At 29.8% G+C, this 20,516-nt stretch overlaps 2 protein-coding genes across 2 annotated transcripts; one reads left to right on the forward strand and one right to left on the reverse strand.

Annotated features, from left to right (window-relative positions):
• Positions 1-1,876: 1,876 nt before the first annotated feature.
• Positions 1,877-5,616, forward strand: LOC114371130 (malate dehydrogenase-like). Its single transcript, XM_028328558.1, has 7 exons — positions 1,877-2,028; positions 2,856-3,014; positions 3,150-3,325; positions 3,869-4,134; positions 4,229-4,364; positions 4,459-4,570; positions 5,099-5,616. The coding sequence occupies exons 1-7, from the start codon at positions 1,986-1,988 to the stop codon at positions 5,191-5,193; spliced, it is 987 nt and encodes a 328-aa protein (XP_028184359.1). The 5' UTR covers positions 1,877-1,985; the 3' UTR covers positions 5,194-5,616.
• A 5,705-nt stretch (positions 5,617-11,321) lies between these two features.
• On the reverse strand, positions 11,322-13,611 carry LOC114370701 (transcription factor MYB4-like). Its single transcript, XM_028328094.1, has 3 exons — positions 13,365-13,611; positions 13,042-13,171; positions 11,322-12,228 (listed from the first exon to the last, which is right to left on the reverse strand). Exons 1-3 carry the CDS (start codon positions 13,495-13,497, stop codon positions 11,697-11,699), a joined length of 795 nt encoding a protein of 264 aa, XP_028183895.1. The 5' UTR covers positions 13,498-13,611; the 3' UTR covers positions 11,322-11,696.
• Between the last annotated feature and the right edge of the window lie 6,905 nt (positions 13,612-20,516).

A 20,516-nucleotide genomic window follows, 5' to 3' on the forward strand; every position in this document is an offset into this window, starting at 1 on the left:
CCAACATCCAATGTTGCCCAGGCATCTCAAATGTTTAGGAAGGGTGTGTTTGTTTGTGTTTGGGAGACACAAAGTCCGTTCTTCTTGAACGCTAGACTAACATGTTTGACAATCTATTTTTACTTTGAGTTGGATGCGCATGTAAGAGAAACATCCGTTGAATTGAAAGCAACAATTGGGTTGCTTTTGCGTTAACGCTCATGGGTGTTGCTTTTCTCAGCAAAAAATTAAATTTCTTCAACCGTTATTACCCCTTTTACCTACCAGCATTGAAGAGTACTCTTAGATTTAGTGAATTGGGTGCTGATATGGGTTTCAAATTTTGTATTTATTCCCGTGGTTTTAGATTTGCATCTTGTTGCTCTGGTTCCAAGTTTTGCATATGTGACACTCTAGTGGGTGCTGACTAAAGAAAAAAATTACACCTAAAAGTTAGTGCTTGAATACAAATTTACTGAGATACAACCAATCTAAGTTATATAGGTTGACTGAAGTTAATACTTAAATATAAAATTCCTAAGATGCATCATGAACAATAGATCATACCACGGCATGAAGCAAAATTATCTTGTTGTTACACCAAGAAATAGTGTTCCTTGAGAGTCATTAGTACTTGTGCTAGACAATTTAATCCATATGAAATTTCAATAAATACAACCAACATAAATATGATGAGTAAGCAATTAATATACATTATCATTATAGTAATATAGTCATTGGCTTGACTGTGAATGTCTTTTGGAGATACCTACTATTTACTTAAGGTGTCTTAATTATGTCAAAAAAGTCTATTGTTTTCTCCAATATTGATATGCTTAAGGAGTAGTGATATTTCATCAATATTTCTTATTTCTTTATTTTTTTATATCGTATAACCTATTATTATATCTATAGTTTTGTGTCTTTTTTTATTCTTTCTAAGTGTCCGTTAACATATGGAACGTTTAACTGATGAGATAATTGATTGTGCATAGTATGCAAGTTATTATAAACCTCTCAATACATGTATTTAATTCTTACTGTTCAAAAAAATATGGAGTGTTTAAATATCTTTTTCTTATACTTAAAAACACACTTCAATCAATATCAACAAAAATTTAGCCTAAATCGTGAATCTCGTCTTAAACTCTTCAAACCTCACTCCTCACCTTAATCTCTTATAATTTACACAAAATTACATATCTCCTTTGAACTCATAGATGACGAAGATTAAATATTTCTCTTTTAGTGATCTGATACTAATTTCGGTAAATAATTGTGAGTGAATTGATACTCTTTTCATAAACACATTCATACCTGATACCTCAGTGCCTATATCATCTAATTTAATTGCTTTTGCAATTATCTATGCTCAAATATGTCAATGGGTATATAATAAGAAGAAAACATATAAAAGAAAAATTCATATATGAGGTTACGAGATAGGTTCTGAACTTTTGAAAAAGCTAAAAACTATGGTCCACTGATTCAATATATATGTGGCTGATGATGCTTGATACAAATTGTACCATTGCGTGGACCCCACATCAGCGGATGCTCCGTGATCTTCACGTCGTTAAGCATCTGGGAAGAATATCCTTCCTCCGTTTCATATTTATTATTTCACAAGTTTTACATGAAATTTATATTAGGAAGAGAGTATTAAAAAAATTACATTAGTAGTACTCCTCTAAACTTTTTGCACCCGGTTTCCACTTCTCAACCCAGACGAGGTGGTTTTTTGCACCTAAAAAGTTGCAACAAACCATTCATACTTTTTTTTTTCCCTTAAAACTATGCCACAGGTTTTTTTTGTAGGTTCCTTTTCTGTTTTGCCGTTAAAGTTAAACCTACCAAAGCGGCGTCGTTCCATTCAGTCCTAGCGTGGCAACACTCCACACAAATAAATACCTAAGTCCACCCTCATTTCACATTCTACACTCACTCTTTCACTCTTCTTCGTCTCAAACCTCTTCGTTCCTTCGATTCATTCCATTTCTTCCAAAATGGCCAAAGACCCAGTTCGCGTTCTCGTCACTGGAGCCGCAGGTATGGCTCTCATCGCCATAATCTCGTCTCTATCGTCCTTAATTTCTCAGATTCATCACGATTGCTTGATTTTATACCCTTTTGTGTTTTTAATCCGAGATCTGTGATCTGACCGTGTTTCTGGATTGGTTTGATGGTTTTGAATTCTGGGTCTGTGCCAAAATTATGTCTCTTGTTGTGTTTGAATCTTGATTTGCTTATGCTCCAGATCTGATGCTCTGATGAACGATGATGATGTTTTATGTGTGTGTGTTGTGATTGGTTTTGGTGTAGATTTGTTTGTCTGTGATTTGTTTTTTTTAACCTGGTTTGGCTTAGGATTCATATGTAATTGTTTAAGGCCGGTATTGTTATGATTATAGATAAAAAGGCTTGTGTTTTATGTTGTATTAGGGAGTAATAGTTGAAACTAGTGTAGTTTTGGGTCTTTCCTTACCTTTTCTTCTCATCCGATGACTCTTGTAATGTGTCTTCTCTGTGAATGAGTGTGGAAGGTTGACTTACTATTATGGGAAGGATGTAATCAGTTGTTTGTGTGTTTATCACTGTTCTTTTAGAAACGTTGTTGCAATGATTCACTTTCATTTAACTGTAAATAAAAGCCATGGTCAATTGCTTTTTTTTTCTTCTCCTTTATTCATATTGATCTATGTGTTGTTTTAAGCTTTTTATTTGATTTCCTCATATTACAATGTTTTCTGTTGAGTGTGTTTTTCTCACATCTGAGAAATGAGTTCTATGGTCGAACTGAATATGGCCTGCTTGTGGATGCATAAAAATTTGTTTCTTATCCTGTTTTGCTAATAAAATGTTTTTATCAATTGTAGGGCAAATTGGATATGCTCTTGTCCCTATGATTGCTAGGGGAGTGATGCTGGGTCCTGACCAGCCCGTGATCCTCCACATGCTTGACATTCCTCCAGCAGCAGAGTCGTTGAATGGGGTTAAAATGGAATTGGTGGATGCTGCATTCCCTCTTCTTAAAGGTTTGACTTACCTTTGTTGAAGGGACTGTTGCATAAACATTATGAATAACATTAGCAATCTTGATTTAACAGGTTTGTTTTAGTGACTTATATGATCCTCAAGATTATTAAATCCTAGGATATTATTTGCTTCAGGTGTTGTTGCTACAACCGATGTGGTTGAGGCATGCACTGGGGTCAATATTGCAGTGATGGTTGGTGGATTCCCTAGAAAAGAAGGTATGGAGAGGAAGGATGTGATGACTAAGAACGTCTCCATTTACAAGTCCCAGGCTTCTGCCCTTGAAAAGCATGCTGCTGCCAACTGCAAGGTAACCCCCTTTCATTTGAATCTTCAGACCCTTCTTATTTGACTATAATTTCTGCAGTTTTTTATGTCAAGTTTTTTTTCCTTTCTATTGTTGATGCTTGGGTCGAATTGCTTGGGACATGTTGGCTTACTTTTACAATTGAAAACTATTTATTTGTTGGTTTATATGAGATGGTTCTAGACATAAGACCAGTAAAATACAAGTGAGTATGCTGATCTTATTTGTTGTTTTGGCCAATTAGGATATTTGCAGTTCAATGAATTTGTATCCTTGTGATTATGTCGTGTTTTTGTTCTCATTTGTCAAACATTGACAACTTTTAGGAGACAAATTTTCACATGAATTGGGTATTGTGGAAAAAACTCCAGCCAGTTCATATATATGCAAGTCTATCTATTTGTATGTTGAAGTCCTTGTGTTTCCATCATGATGGAATCTTACTCAATTCATGAAATCTGTACTGTTTTCTTTTTGTTGAAAACATGTTTTTTGGTTTCATGTGGTTGTTTTAGAATATTTTAAAGACTTTGCATTATCTTGCAGGTTCTTGTTGTTGCTAACCCAGCAAACACCAATGCATTGATCTTGAAAGAATTTGCTCCATCTATTCCCGAGAAAAACATTTCTTGTTTGACTAGATTGGACCACAATAGGGCACTGGGCCAAATTTCTGAGAGACTGAACATTCAGGTTTCTGATGTAAAGAATGTCATTATCTGGGGCAATCACTCATCAACCCAATATCCTGATGTTAACCATGCAACTGTTGGGGAGAAGCCCGTCCGCGAGCTTATAGCTGATGATGCCTGGTATGTGATGAAAACCGTGAATTATGACTTAGCAAATTATTATCATCATCATCATCTTGGGTTTATTAAAGCCTTGTTAATTTTCATTGTCAAGGTTGAATGGTGAATTCATTACTACTGTTCAACAACGTGGTGCTGCAATTATCAAAGCTAGAAAGCTTTCAAGTGCACTATCAGCTGCTAGTGCTGCTTGTGACCATATTAGAGATTGGGTTCTTGGAACTCCTCAGGTTAGTTAGGTTTTTGTTTGTTTTTTTAATTCAGGTTCTTTGTGTCTCCAGCTCAGCTTATTGTTTTTATTTTCTTTCTCCATTGCTATTTTAGGGCACCTGGGTGTCAATGGGAGTATATTCTGATGGTTCCTACAATGTTCCAGCTGGACTGATCTATTCATTCCCTGTCACTTGTGCCAATGGGGAATGGACAATAGTTCAAGGTAAATGTTTTGTCACTAAATGGTATATTGATAATGTAAACTGTTTTTTTCTTGTATTGTTAATATTTTGTTTATCCATATTATCATCATCTTTGGTGTTAATGTTTCACTTGCTTAATTTGTCAGTGTTTTTTTTTTCTTTTTTATATTTGGAAAAGGTTATATCGGGATATATATATATATATATATATATATATATATATATATATATATATATATATATATATATATATAGAGAGAGAGAGAGAGAGAGAGAGAGAGAGAGAGAGAGAGAGAGAGTTCTAACATAATTTCTCTAATTTTAACCCAGGACTTTCAATTTGATAAAAATGTTGCTGAAACAAGATTTACTTCAATAATCTCTTTCTTGGTGTGATGCTTGCTAATGCAACTATAATTATTGGTGGAAAAATGGTTATATATTAAAAATGTCTTTTTCTCGCTTACTCAAATGCTCCCTATATAGTTGTAAATTAGATCGATCATCAATGCATATGATCTGACAATTTCTTCTTTTTTTTAACACAGGACTTCCCATTGATGAGTTCTCAAGGAAGAAGTTGGACTTGACCGCAGAAGAGCTTTCTGAGGAGAAGGCATTGGCTTACTCATGCCTAAATTAGAGACCATCGCTCCTTCTTGGCTACTGTCCTTGTTAGTAGGTTCCCATGGTTTGCCCACAGAAGTGTAGCTTCAATTTTGAATAATGCTCCTTCTAAGATACCAAGGAACTATCACTCGAGAGAGTTTGTCTTTCATTGGAATTACTTGTATTTCAACATCTAATCCTTTTAGGAGGATAGTATATTTGAGCTTTACAGTTTTAGTCATGGAATTAGACCATGGGCCGCATATTGAATTTTGGATCAGTCCTCTAATTTTATGTGTTAGTGCCCCTTTTTTATGGCTAGAACTTTTTGCTGTGTTTGTGGTGGCTGTACAAGATTTCTTGATGTATGTGGGATGCACAAGCGTGCAAACTCATACGTAGAGTATTATGCACTGCTATTACGCAATAAGGTCATCATGGATTATTTTTAGCTCTAGCTTGCACTCGCTCAAACTCACCTTCTTCTTAGCAACATTTTCTCTAACAAACTTGTCAATTGTCAACATATATTTTCTCCTATTGCTTGAAATTTATAGAGTCTTAGAAATTTTAAAGTCTCATTCCTCATTCCTCATTAATGTTGTGTTTGGTTTAGAGGATAGAAATAGAAGAAAAATATTTGAATTAAAGTAAGGGTAGAAAGTGTAAGATTCACATAAAATCAATATTATTTCTCCCATTTCTCCCTCCCTCCCCTCAAACAAATGCAGCCTAAGATTCATAAATATAACTTGTATATCTCCAGATACTTAGCCATTAGCAAAAATAGGGTATCCTGTTTGTCAGCAGCAGTTGTATACAAACAGGTTTTACCAGGACAAATGATCTTTATTTTTTGTTGAACTTTCAAGGTATTTTCTAGCCAATACTCAGTAACTAATCTTTCTGGATATTGAAGGGACTGACCTCTTTCATAGTTATTTTTTCATACACAGAGACTTGAGATTGAACTATTTGATGACATCCTTAAAAAGACATCCTATCATTTATTGTATTTCAAATTCAATTTTTTTTTTCCTTTTTCTCTTTTGGTTATATATCTTGTATATGTATTGTACAAGTATCATTTCTCTTGAATCAATTAAATTTCTTGATATAAATGAGTCATTATTAAGGTTAGTGAATACTTCACCCTTATATAATATGGGAACCGGAAAAGAGAAGCACATATTTGGTTTCTCACTGTAGAGGAAGCATGCCCCACTTGATGCAACTTGACGTGCAGAGTGTGCTTTTCTTTGGAATTACTTGTATTGCAATATGTGCTTAGTTTCTTAGGATACCCGTTTGGAGTTCATGCTTATCTCATGGTAATAAGGTAAAAAGGTTCCATATTAAACTAGATTGGGCCTAATTTTTTATGCATGTTGTGCCATTATTTTGAGTTTAAATTTAAACTTTTTCGTGTGTTGGTGTTGATTGTACACGGATAATTTAAAAACGATATAATTTTAGTAAAAAACTATTTTTTAGCCAATAGTGAATTAATCTTTCAAAAATCGACTTCTCATTAGTTATTTTTTCATATATACATATATAAATCAATCAACTGATGTGAGATTGTTGTAATTTAATCAACAGTCTCAAATTTAAATTTTAAATATATAGTTTTATTAAATATTAAAAAAACTTTATCACCTAAGATAACCTATTTATTTTGATAAGCTCTTGTAAAAAAATACATGTGTTTGTAAAAAAATACAATTTTACAATATGTCAATCGTGGGGCACAGTAATGTTGGCCTTTTTGAGTACAAGGTAACTTTGAATATGGAGTAGCTGGCCTCACCTCTACCAAGCAATGGTAATGCAAAAGCTGTGTTTTGTATTCGGACGTTCCAATAATATAAACACCCAAATGATATATATATATATATATATATATATATATATATATTTAAACTATCTTTTATTTTCATATCATATTATTTATCACAATTATAAATTTCTTCTTTTATACTTTATCTCTTTAAATGTAGACACCTCATTTTGTCTTCGCCAAACACTTTGCTAATGCAACATTTGTGAATGTGTTTTTTTATCAAGTAACATTACATATTGGTTTTTGATTTTTGATAGTGGAAAAATTCGAACCAACGATCTCTTTTTTTCTTTCTGTTTATCATTAAACCAACCTTATAAGTTATAATTCCACATATGTGAAGGTGTAACAACACAAATGAAGCGAGTTATTTAGTTGTTTATAGTGGTTATGACTAGTTTAATGAGGGGATCAATTATGTTAATGAGTACTCTTCAACAGTGTTGATAGACGACTCTATCAAAATTGGGCATGATTGGGCCTTGATTTTTGCAGAGGATGTATATGAGATTTGCATGGTGGTGCTTGGTTGGTTGATAGTAGTTTGAGTTGGAGGACAATTATGAAGGTTTAAGCTATAATAATATTATAAAATTGTCAAACAATTTTAATTTTAATCTTTAAGGTGTTATTTTTATTTTTAATTATAAAAAAATTGTTAAGATAAAAAAAATCGAGTTAAACACTACTTAATAATGATCATGCATACATTCCTGTAAAAAAAATGATCTTACATAAATGATCTCTAGCCAATTTATTCTTCTTGCGTTCGTAGTATAATATTATTTTTGTGTGTGAATGTAATACAATATTCCTCTTCATAAAAAATAATATATTTCTTATTTAGTATTTGAAAAAAAATAATAATTAGAAGAATATCATAAAATAATTTAATTTTAAATTATTCAATACTGTACTTTGGTTGATCCATTTCAAGATAACGAGAAGCAGCCTTTTATACCGTAAAATAATTAGAAGAAACCCGAAATAATTATGCCAAGTATGTTATACAAATACGTTGTTTATCGCGCTTCTAATTTGTAGAAAATTTTCATTATTTTTGGGGAGAAGGGAAAAACAAACTACACACGGAGAAAAGACACCCCACACCTATATATATATATCTTAGTTTATAAAAATGTCCTTATAAATCAAATAATAAATGCTTATAAAATGTTTGACAACTTTTGAAATAGTTAAAATACTATTTTTAAAACTTATATATAAAGATTAGATTCATTCAACTTTTTATTTAGTAATTTATGTTTTTCTCCTACAGATTTTTATTGATAAAATTATTCAAATAGCTTTGTTTAGTGTTAACTAAGAGGGCGGCAAGGTGGTCGGATATTTTTCCTACCATAACTTTAGTCTTTAAAATGTGAACAATTAGTTTTTTCTATTTATAATGATAACATTATTATTATGAACAATTGTATCAAATATTGCGCCAACACTAATGTCTCTCAAACAACATACATAAAAGAAGCTACAGAGATTCCTGCATGGAAATTGTGTTTATACTTTATGGACATATTTGTCACTTTTACTATCAGTCGTTTTTATCTTCTATGGTTTTGAAGGTCCCAAACATTTTTTGGGGACGTAACTTCGTCAAATTCATTTAACTTATCTTTATGCATTAACATGGCAAATTTACTCAACATCATCAAAAAAAAAAAAAAAGTGCTTAACAACAACCAATATTAAAATGAGTGTAGTATAGAAGTATTGAAGTCACTTAATTGGACCTTCTCTCTGTCGCTTTTTCTCACAACAAATTAACTTAATTTGTATCCGGAGGTATTGTTTTGCTCAAGAAGATACGTATGCTTTATGGAGTACTTTCAAGGGGACTGTGTTAGGAAGCAAATAATTCTTCTACTTCTACTCCTAATAATTTACCATTAAAGTTCTGGAGAAAGCTTCCGAGAATGTAAAATAAGATCAATATTTCTTCATTGATTATGGAGGATAAGGCACAACACAATTTTATAACTTAATTGCTATTAATGATGACCCTACATTAAGAAATTTAAAATAAAACTAAATAATATTTAAGGATAAAAATACTATCCTAAGTCTATTCAATATAATCTTTCAACCGTTTAATCTTCTTCCTTTTTGGGCTTCCTTCAGCCTAGCCTATCAAATTTAGAGTGAGAAATATCCCAAGGGTGGTAAAACGGTATTTTTTTTTCCCTTTCTTTATAAAGGCTCTATCTGTGAAGAGTCAAAAGTGATTGCGATTATGACCTAACTAGAGAAACTTTTAGCACTGTTGAAGGTGTATTGAACACCATACCAAAAACATTTGAAGCCCATAATTTTCTGTTGAATTGTGTGTCACGTTGCATGCTACAATTGAATTGGAAATCATATTCAAACAAACACTATAAGTTGTAAACTCGTGTGTTGCTTCGATGCTTTTGAATTCTAAGCACGAGAAAAGGTACAAGCTTAATTGTTAAGATTTAAAATGTTGAAAGAACTTGGTTGTGGAAAGAACTCAGGTGTTTGATTTAGTTGAGAGAAATAAGATAGATAGAAATAAAAGGAGATAATTTAAAAGAGAGAGAAATAAAATGATATGCTGTGTTATTGTTTGAATTAAAAAAAAAAAGGCGACAAATAATATTTTTCGTGTGAAAGTAAATTGATTTTTTGTGCTGGAAAAATTGATTTTACTATAGAATATTAAAAACAAATCCTTGGCGGCAAGGTGAAGAAACAGGAAAGAGAAAATCCTAAAAATGAAACTTTTTTTAAAAAAATTGTGGTAGTTGACAACTGTCAAAATCTTTTTTTGGTGTTTTACACCATCAATTTTAGTTTTGTAACAATATTAAATGACTTTAGATAATGAGAACTAAAATTGTTTAAAAATTGTAATAATGGGAACCTAAATGGGATGTATGTTGGTCTAGACTATAAATATTTTTTATTGGGTTGGATACGGTTATTATGTATAATAAAATTCTCTCTCTTTATGCATTAATCGATACAAGTGCTTACTTCGAACTCAAATCTAAGATGTCGGATTAAGCCAGAATAATTTCATACCAATTAATCCACCCACTTATTGATAAATTGGATGTTTTAATCTATAGAGACTAAAAAAAATTGTTGAGACAAAACAAAATTAAGCCACTATTTTTGTTTTAATCTAAACACAACCTTACACTACTAGTGCATACACTGTCTGCTCATTATTTATTCAACACTTCAAACGTAAAGTTTAATTTCTATGTATTGTGAATATAATTTTTTTTTATATATTATCAACTAATAAAAAACCGTTGTTCATATAGCTCTAAAAGACTTATTATAAAATTCCATAAATTTATATTTCTATAAATAAAATTTTAATAAATGATCAAATTTTGTTTTAAGTATTTAATATATTTTTTTTAGTTATTTTGAGTTTTCAACATATTGAATTTTTTGTTTTGAGTTCATACCATCAATTAAATGATGATATATTATCTTACAAATTGATCTTCCCAATATTATTAACGGTTGTGATGATATCAACTATTGTGATAATATTATGTTATCACTTAAATTAGCGATAGAGACTTAAAATAAAAATTTTAATATATTATGAACTTTGAATAACAGAAAAATTTATTAGAAATTTAAAATAAAATTCGATTATTTATCATAGACCTTACAAATATTTAAGCCCACAATTTTTCATTTAATTATGAAATCCATGTTAATCAATAAACACAAATGTCTTTTCGCAATTTGCATTGAGGAACAGTAGGCATGACAACGGGTCCCGAATCCATGGGTCTGCCCCGATTTTGACGAAAAAAATCCGAGTTGACCGAGGTCGGGGTTGAGGTCGGGTTTTCCCCGATAATCAAAGTCAGGTTCGGGGATCGGAAATGAGATTATTAATACCTGCCAGAACCCGCCCCGCTAATAATTAATTTACAAAAATATTATTACATATATATAACACATTAAAACATGAAACTATTAGATTGAATTATAAATATTTACTCCCGTTGAATTTTGGGGGCAGAGCGGGGAAGGAAATGGGGAGTTGGGGCAGTAAGCAAAATCCGATCCCGACTCGCCCGGTTGACATGCCCAAGGAACAGCCAATAAGGTCGAGTGATTTCAACTTTCAAAGCACCCATGAGTGACAAAATTTACTTTTCAAAAGTAGCTAAAACGAAGGCAGCCTTGGTGGACCGATTCAAATTTAATAATCCAGTTGAGTGCAGTGATTCTCTCTCAGGATAAAACCAAACAAAACGGACAAGCATGCATAAAGAAAATAGTTCTCCTAAGCAATAAAACACGTGGAATGCAAAAATTGAATACTTCATTACATAATTAATTTATTGCTAATACAATTTGAACAACTCTATCCTATTGAAACATTTTTTAACAAAAAAAAATGTTAAACGGACATGAAGTATTCCACAATATACATAAACAAAGTCAGTATTTTCCCTTTTGGTCCTTCAGATTAGCTGGCATATTTTGCACCCTCTTTTTCTTATATATTACATCATAACATAATTTTTCTTACCCTTTACAAATGTACCCTTAATTCCTTGTAGCCGTTAGATTCAATTTTGTAACATGCATGATTATTATTATTTATTTATTTTCTTAAAAAAATGTTTCGTATCTGCCAAATTTAATGATATAGCCTCAATGTGTTCATGAGAATTTCAGAACTCTGGCAATTCGATTGACTCTCCTGATTTGATGAATATGTCATACCAGAAATCCATGCCATCATCAAATTTTGAATCATTATAACCAACACTTTGCTGTTGAAAGGTTTCCACTGAATTAAATTGGTATTGAGGGGGTGCTAATTCATTAGAAATTGTCCAAGAATTTGATGATTGCATCATGGTGGAGCTTTCATAATCCACTGTTTCTTGTGGCCAAAAGCTTTCATCAATTGGAGGCATTACTGTCTCCATAGACTCTATGTCTTCCCTCTTGATCATGTTGTCCATGTTTTTAGTCCCTTCACTAAATGATGAAAAATCACTAGAAGTAGTGCATCCTGATGATGATGTAGGTTCTGATTGAGTAAGTGTGCTGGAATTGGAATCAGATCGTTTGATTCTTGGCTTGGAAACCCTTTTGTTGGTATCTGAATTCATTAACCTCTTTTTCAAGTGGGTGTGCCACACATTTTTTATTTCATTGTCAGTTCTTCCTGGTAATTTTGCTGCAATTGCTGACCACCTGAAAACAAGGATCAAGACATCAATTTAATAATGTATGAGATATATATTTTTGCATCAGATTCTTGTTTTGGTTTCTAGGTTAAAGTGATTGAGAAAACAACAAAGTTGGATTATATTGATTATTACAGACATTAAATCTCATGCACTCATTGGAATATTATATTATTTATGTACATCTAGAGCATATGTTAATAGTTGCATGTGCTCTGAAATACTATGCTGTAATAATTAGTGCCTGCAAGGCAAATATAGTGACAGAATCTTGCTACCCCACCCACATGTTTCTAGTCTTTAATTAATACTAATATATCATAATTAAAATCGTTAATGAAAATATTATGTACTTCATTAAGATATGGTAAAAATATTTATCATACTTTAAGGGTGTTGATAATCAATGTTTTAAGGAACCAATAAATAATTTTTTTACGAACATTAATTAAAAAGTGATAAAAGTCCATTAATGAATCAATCAATCCTAGACTTTCTAGCAGATTTAATGGTTTTTGCCTGGTATATTAATTATCAATGGACCCAATTCCTTTTCGATTTTATTATCAACATTAATGCCGCTTGCCCCCACCACTTAAACCATGTTTACTTTCTAGAGAAATCAAGAAAAAGAAAAGAAACATGAAATTGAAATGAAAACCCAAATCCACATTCATTAACAATTTCAGGCAAACTAATTAAAATGCTCATCTTATTCATGGTACTAAACTAGTACTAATATTCTTTTCGAACTTTCTATTATTAATTAAGACAAATAATTAATGCCATTAATCTGAAGAATAAATCAACGAATATATACCTGTTCCCCAGCAACTCATGCATCTTAATGATAATTTCCTCTTCTTCACTTGAGAAATTGCCTCTCTTGATATCAGGCCTTAGATAGTTAATCCACCTTAGTCTGCAGCTCTTTCCACACCTCAATAGTCCTAAGGAATGATACCAAAAGAACCCAGAATAAAATCAATGAACAAAACATCTCATGACTCTCCAAATCATCAAAAAAGTGAAATATATATGTCAATTACCAACTTTATTATATAAAAGGCTGAATGGAAATATATACTATTTATAATAAATTCAATGTGTTTCTTTGTTTGTAAATTGAGAAAGTTAAAGTACCTGCAAGCTTTGGGAGGGCACGCCAATTTCCATGGCCATGTTTTTGGATGTATGACATGAGGATTTGATCTTCCTCTGGGGTCCAAGGACCCTTTTTCAATCCCATCTTTTCACAACAAGGAGCTCTAACCATCTTCTTCAAAAATTGGTGTGGTTAATAGAAGAAGAATATTGTATAAATGTTTTTATTTTGGTCTTACTCTTGCGTGTAGCTCTAGATAGTTATATAGCTCCAGCTCTGGGATTGTTCAACTTTATGTCCCAATATATGCCTATTTATATCCTTGGATATTCCGCACGCCACTATGATGAGCAAGAATGGTCCAACACAAGACTTAATAAAACGCTTTCATATTCAAATCTTTTAGGCTTTAGCAGCTTCCGGGAAATGGATGAGCCCTCACTTTCTCTTTCTCTCTGTCTCTATAGATAAAGGCTTTTCTTTTTTAAAAAAATTTGCTATTTAAGTGAGACTAGGGAATGTACACACACAAAAAAAGTGACGAGACTAGGGAATTTGGAGATTTCATTATGTGTCATGTTTTGTCTATTATGAGTTGAATATTATTCTAAATTTCGTTAAGTTGAAAAATCTGGTTCGGTCTGACTGGTTGGATCAATTCAATTGGGACCTGATGGCTTAACCGAGTCGGCTTAGTTATTGGATCGGTCATTCATCTGAATTGGGATGATCCGGTCAAATCTGACCGATTTTGTATAAACCTGATGACCCGATTGGTTTTTGAAATTCGGATTGGGTTTTTCGCCTAAAAAAACTCCAAAAAAAGCTCCAAATTGACAGTTGCAACAGCTTCTCCGCATGCCGCTTTGATGCCGAGGGAGCTTCCAACTCCGTCAACCTCTCGCCATGGCCTATTGCTGCTCACTTTAACTTCCCGCAGCCACAGGTAATGCTTCCTGTCATTGGCGGCAAAGACGTTGCCGTTTTGGATCACAAGTGTGACCTCGATTTGCCAGGTACTCTTTCTCTCCCTTCTATGCAAATAGTTTTTGTTGCCTTTTACCTGAGTGATGATGTTGAATTTGAAGAGCAATTGCATTTTGCAAAAGTGAAAATGATGGAGAGGTTTGCTAAGCTGTTTCTTGAAGAGGACATGTCTCTAGGTGGAAAGGGGTGTGTATTGCACTTGCAATCTCCAATGCAATAACCAATCTCTCTCTTTAGTGACTATCTCATGTGCTAATTAAGTAATTAATTTGCACAATGTTGTAGATACATTAGACCATAACCACTTGTAAAACAAGAAAAATAAGATGTTAAAATGATTTGATATTCCATTGGAACCTATAATTGACTTATAAACTTTGGCTTTTTTTACTTGTGTTTTCATTTCAAAACTTATTCATGGACTTATATAATTGTGTTATTGAATTATTATTTGTGAATTTGTTATCAACTTTAATACTTCAATTATTATTTTAAATTTTGGAGTATGAATGGATTTTTCTTTATCAAATAATATTAGTTATATGTTTATATATAATAAATACATGTATAATTTTAATTTATTTAATATATCCTGAGTTAAATTGGATTAATTATTAGCCCACAAGTTGAATCACTAATCCACTACCTCATAAGAATAGTAACCAAATTGGATTTTTTATAACATTACCGTCATGGATAAGAAACAGTGGGTAATATATAGGTTTATATGATTGATTATATGTGACCTTTTTTGCGTGGATTCATTTAATCCTTTATGTCAACTAAAAATCTAAAACGGTGACTACAACTACATATATAAAATATATATAAGTGATAATATGTGATCACTCTCACTCAAAATATCCGGCTTTCAAATGTTCCTAGTTATTGCAAAAGTGTAATTTTAATTTGCTAGGTATATATACTATTGATTAAATGCGATTTTGTTTCATATGTTTTAGTGTTGTTTTAAAAGTTATTATTTCATATATACTCTCTCATGTCTTGAATATAAGTATAAAAAAATCTTAATTATACAATTCATTCTTTAATTATATTTTAAGGTTTAATTTGATCACTCAATTATTAAAAGGTTCGATTTGGTCACTCAATTGTTTAAAACATTTCAATTAGTTTGGTTCCTCAATTATTTGAAGGTTCAATTAGGTCGTTTAATTATTTAAAATATTACAATTAGGTCCTTTAATTTCTATAATAAAGTATAAGCTAAAATGCAATTTCTGTCCTATTTTCTCAAATTCAAGATTTTAGTTTCCCTATTTTCTAAGTGAGACATTTCATTCCCACTTTTAAAAAGTTTACAATTTTAGTCTCTCATTTTTTAATTGAAAATTTTTGTCTTCTACTTTTAAAAAATATGCAAGTTTAATCTTTGTGATCATTTTCAAATGTTGATCTATGTACTTTATAAATATTGACTTACACATGTCTATTTATTATCCAAATGATAGATTTTTAAAATTAGTTAATTGCTAACAACCTTAATTTATTAAAAAAGAATTAAAAAAAGTCTATAGTCAAGTCTCAATTTGACAATGGGGACTAAAGTCAAAAGTTTTTTTAGAAGGGTGAGATGAAATGTGTCAATTAAAAAATAGGATGACAAAAATCACAGATTTTAAAAAATAGAGGGACAAAATTTACATTTTAACCTAAAATATATAAATTTTGATTGATTTTTTTTAATAATTAGGGATCTAATTAAAATATTTTAAAAATTATTAAAGGATTTTATTGAATTTTTTAATAATTGAACGATCCAATTAAACTTTTTAAAATAATTAAAGGATCTTATTGAATATTTTAATCATTGAGAGACTCAATATAATTTTTATGTACAATTAAGAGATCAATTATATAAGTAAGTCTAAAAAAATCCCTGTGTCTTAATTTCATATACAAATAAATCTCGATTAATTTTATCTTATTTAATGAGATTATTGTTAAAATACTTTTTATTTAATTGGGGTTTGTTTTCAATGTCTTTCTTTTATTCTTATATCAAGTTTCAAGAAAGTGTAGTTTATGAAAAGATTTATATTTTAAATAATAGAATTGGTATAATTAAATGATTCTTAACTAAAAATGCTCATCCGACCAGAACTGTTTAACAACCTAATTGTGACCCACAGACTAACAACATAATAACCTATTTGTCTGACCAAAACTACCTAACAACCTAATTTTCTTTTCTTTCTCGATACATCGGACGAGTTTGTAACCCACCCCTTCTTTCTACAAAACTAAACAAGAAAGGAAATTTTTAACTTTTTTTTTGCCTTTTTTTTTTCTTTCTTTTTATTTTCTTTCCAAAATCAAATATACAATTTTAAAACACCTTAACATACTTTTCATGGTTAACATGTTAATTTCATTATTTTCTCTAGTAAAAACTACATCATCGGCATATTGGAAAAAAAAAAACTTGTTAATAATTGTTTGGCGTACAAGTAGTACAAATTGGTTGCACATAGATGCACTTGTTTTGGCAAAATCAATTTTTTAATTTCATGTCGGTTGAAAATTTTGTAATACATTTGTTCCTATTAAATTATTTTTGTTATGCATTCGGCCTACTAGTACTAAAACCTGTCTTTTTCCAGATCCCAGATAAATAGAAATCTTTTTTGTCAAAAAATCCGACAATTTAAAAAAAACAGAGGAAGCAACAAGTAAAAAAATTACATTTAAATAATTTGTAAGAAGAGAGAAAGACACCCTGACATGTAAGGATATCTTGAAAAAAACTAACTGAAAAATTAACAAAGTTAAAAAATTAACTTATTATAAATATTTGATAGTACTAACAGTTAAAAAATATAAAATAAAAAAATAACATAATTATAATTTATTTTAAAAATATAAATATCAAATTTGATAAATATATTAAATATATAAAAAAATTAAAAATTAAAAACTAATATTTTAAAATATATTACTTTAAATATTGTTTAAAAAACATTAAAAATTACTTAAAAAATTTATTTATAAAAAATCAAATAAATCTTTTAAATAATAAAAAAATTAAAAATGAACTAAAATATGTCCAGCATATACAAGTGGCCTATTTGCAAGTTGCAGTCTCTTTCAGACCAAATCTTATCCAAAGATGACAAGATAAACAAATAGAGTACTCTTGAACATTTCTAAGTAAAAGATTGAAATGGTAAATGTTTGTTAGTAAATTTGCGCCGTTAGAGTACTTTTACGACCGTGGGGGTGGCTATGAATTTATTAGTATTGTTCTATGTCGACAATTGAGAATGGTATCAACTTGTTGAACTATTAAACTCTGCTTCTATTACAATGCTTGTATAGTTTAAAATTAATTTGTAATCTTATTAAAAAATGTGATTGTGGAGAAACAAACTATGATTATAATATTCGTTAAAGAAAACAAAGATGTGATTGTGGAGAAAAATAGGATTTCTTCCTCTTATTCGGTTGAAAAAATGATTTTTTTTTCCCCACAAATTTTTTATTCAATTAATCACAAAAAAGTGCAAAAAATAAAATAAGAGAGAGAATGCATTAGACAAAAAGAATTTGAAAGAATAATAGATTAAACAAGAATGGAATTGAATTTAATCTGTGTTGATATCAACTTTGAAAAGATTCTTTTTAATCATGTAATTTTATAACTGAAAAAAATATACTCTATTTCTATATATAATACTCAATTATCTAATTCATTAAGATTAAAAAAATTGATTAATTTAATTTATAATAATAAATTTATCTTAAATTTATAACTTTTTCAAAATTATCATTATCATTAATACTCTTCTCTCTTCTAATTATTTTTTAATATTTTATCTCTTTTCTTTTAATAAATAATATTTCTAGTATAAAAATAATAAATGTAAAAAACATTTTACATTATGTCTTATAAAAAACAACAACCATTATTTCAAAAGGTTGGATATTATGAATAGGAAGGTAGGAGTATTTTTATATGCAGTAGTTTGAACATATCAATTTTGAAAGAGTAATAGATTAAGCAAGAATGGAATTTAAATCCGTATAAATAGTAAACCAGATCGATATCAAATTTGGAAACATATTTCTTTTATTGCATAAGCTTAAATTGAATGTAAAATAATCCTTTAAATGAGTATTTGTTAATAGTTTCAATATGTTATTCGAGTTTTGAATAAAAAAAGGTTAAATTATAATTTTTGTTTTTTTAATTTATAATTCCTAATTGAAGATTTTGACCCTCTCGTAATTTTGATCTTTCTATTTAAATATCTTTAACTTTGCATATGCTGTTTTATAATTAATTGAGCATTAGACCTGATAAATTAACTTAAAATACCATAAAAATAATTTGATTAATTAAAATATAAAAATAAAATAAATAAATCTGTAAAATTAAAAATTTGATCAAATTGTGAATTTTTAAAAATAGGAAAACAAAGATAAAAAATAAGAAGACCAAAATGATGATTAAAATTTATAGGGAAATTAAAATTAAAATTTAGTTTAAAAAATGCTATTAACTCGTTTGTGTTTACTGTTTTGTAGTATTGAAGTGTCTATATGTTCTAGTACTTTCATTATAAAAAAAAGAATGCTCAAAATCAATTGTGCTACCTCCTGCTGTATTTTGAGGCATCGAACATATTATTAAGCCAGCAAAGATAAGATGTCATGATAGATTCTTGATGAGGGGTCCCTAATATGTTATGTGTCCCTAGCTATATGCAAGCTTTTGAGTATATGCCTATAGGGTAGCCTTTGAGTTTTAATTTCTTTTTACTTTCTCCACGACCCTCCCTATATCTATGGCTAATGACATAAGACTTTGAATTCTTTGGTTTCTAAAAGCTCCAAGTAAAATCAATGCCTTGATATAGAATTTGGCCATCAATTAGCTGTATACGTGTAAGTTTAGAAGCTGTAATTAGAGTAATGGAAAATCAAACATGGATTGATGCATATTTTGATTGGCAGTAATATTGCAAAATAATTTACGACAACCTTTGTATCTTCAGAAAAGATAAAATAAAGTGGATGGAATAAATTTAAAATTTAAAATATAAATAGAATAATATTATATTTTTAATGTTCATACTTTAATGTTGATATTAAAATCTGTGATGAGACATGTACATATTATCTAAATTCTCTACAACTAAGTCAATCATAATAAGTTAATCCATTTGAAGTTCGATCTTTGTAATACTTATTTTTATATATTGGATGTCGGGAAAATTTATACTCTGTTTAAATTAAAAATGAAAATGAAAAATAGGCTTTAAAGTAATTATTCTATCCATTTTTATTTTTGATTAAATTATTTATATATTTGTTCATTTATGAATATATATAAGTAAAATTAAATGCAAAACAATCTTTATATAAAGTAACAGATGTCAAACCCAAATTCTTTATAGCTGCGATCGTCTTTAATTATGACGGCTAAGTCAAAATACTTAAAAAGGAAATTCAATTGTTCATTAGACACTGGGCATGCATACTGCTATGTTGTCCTTTTCCGAACTTGAGAGAACTTTTTTCTTCTAATTAATTTGATAACTTTTTAGAACAAATAAGTGTAAGAATAAATTAATATAAATTTAATGTCACAAATTTTTTATTTACTAGATTTGAACCTGAGAGAAATAATTAAATTCCTTAGTACATTGAATGAACCTATGTTGTTTGCAAAGATAAGATAATTAATGGCTTGTATGTATCGATGACAGAAAAATCTATTTAAATAACAACAATAATCGAAATTAAATTATTCAATTATGTACAATCAAAATCAGGCAGCCATATATATATAAGGCATAGTTCTTATAACGCTAAAGAGATTTATCATAGCATATTGTCTATATATTAATGTTATGTATCATTACCTTCGGTCAATTCTCACTATAAAATATGTTTGTCATGGTGCATGCATGCATGCATGATATAAAACTGTAAATCATGAGAAGTGCTCTGCTCAAACAATTAACTGATACAAAAAAAAAGAGTGATATTAGATGCATGAATGATACGTACGATGAAAATTAATGTTTTGAATTTGTTATAAGTATATATAGCATCATTCTTAAATTACACGTTGAAAACTTCGTTTCTGATAATAAAAAATATATATATATGCACATTTTAAACAATTATTGATATATACTTTGTTTGAACTTAAAAAATAATGCAGTTTTTTAACA

The sequence above is a fragment of the Glycine soja genome, chromosome 10 (assembly GCF_004193775.1).
Source record: "Glycine soja cultivar W05 chromosome 10, ASM419377v2, whole genome shotgun sequence".
In the NCBI taxonomy this organism is placed as follows: domain Eukaryota; kingdom Viridiplantae; phylum Streptophyta; class Magnoliopsida; order Fabales; family Fabaceae; genus Glycine; species Glycine soja.

Coding starts and splice junctions, on each gene's coding strand:
- LOC114371130 (XM_028328558.1), top strand. CDS start 1,986: ATGGCCAAAGACCCAGTTCGCGTTCTCGTCACTGGAGCCGCAG. Junction 3,015..3,149: donor TGCATTCCCTCTTCTTAAAG/GTTTGACTTACC, acceptor TATTTGCTTCAG/GTGTTGTTGCTACAACCGAT. Junction 3,326..3,868: donor ATGCTGCTGCCAACTGCAAG/GTAACCCCCTTT, acceptor ATTATCTTGCAG/GTTCTTGTTGTTGCTAACCC.
- LOC114370701 (XM_028328094.1), bottom strand. CDS start 13,497: ATGGTTAGAGCTCCTTGTTGTGAAAAGATGGGATTGAAAAAGGGTCCT. Junction 13,172..13,364: donor TGCCCTCCCAAAGCTTGCAG/GTACTTTAACTT, acceptor ATCATTCCTTAG/GACTATTGAGGTGTGGAAAG. Junction 12,229..13,041: donor CATGAGTTGCTGGGGAACAG/GTATATATTCGT, acceptor CCTTGTTTTCAG/GTGGTCAGCAATTGCAGCAA.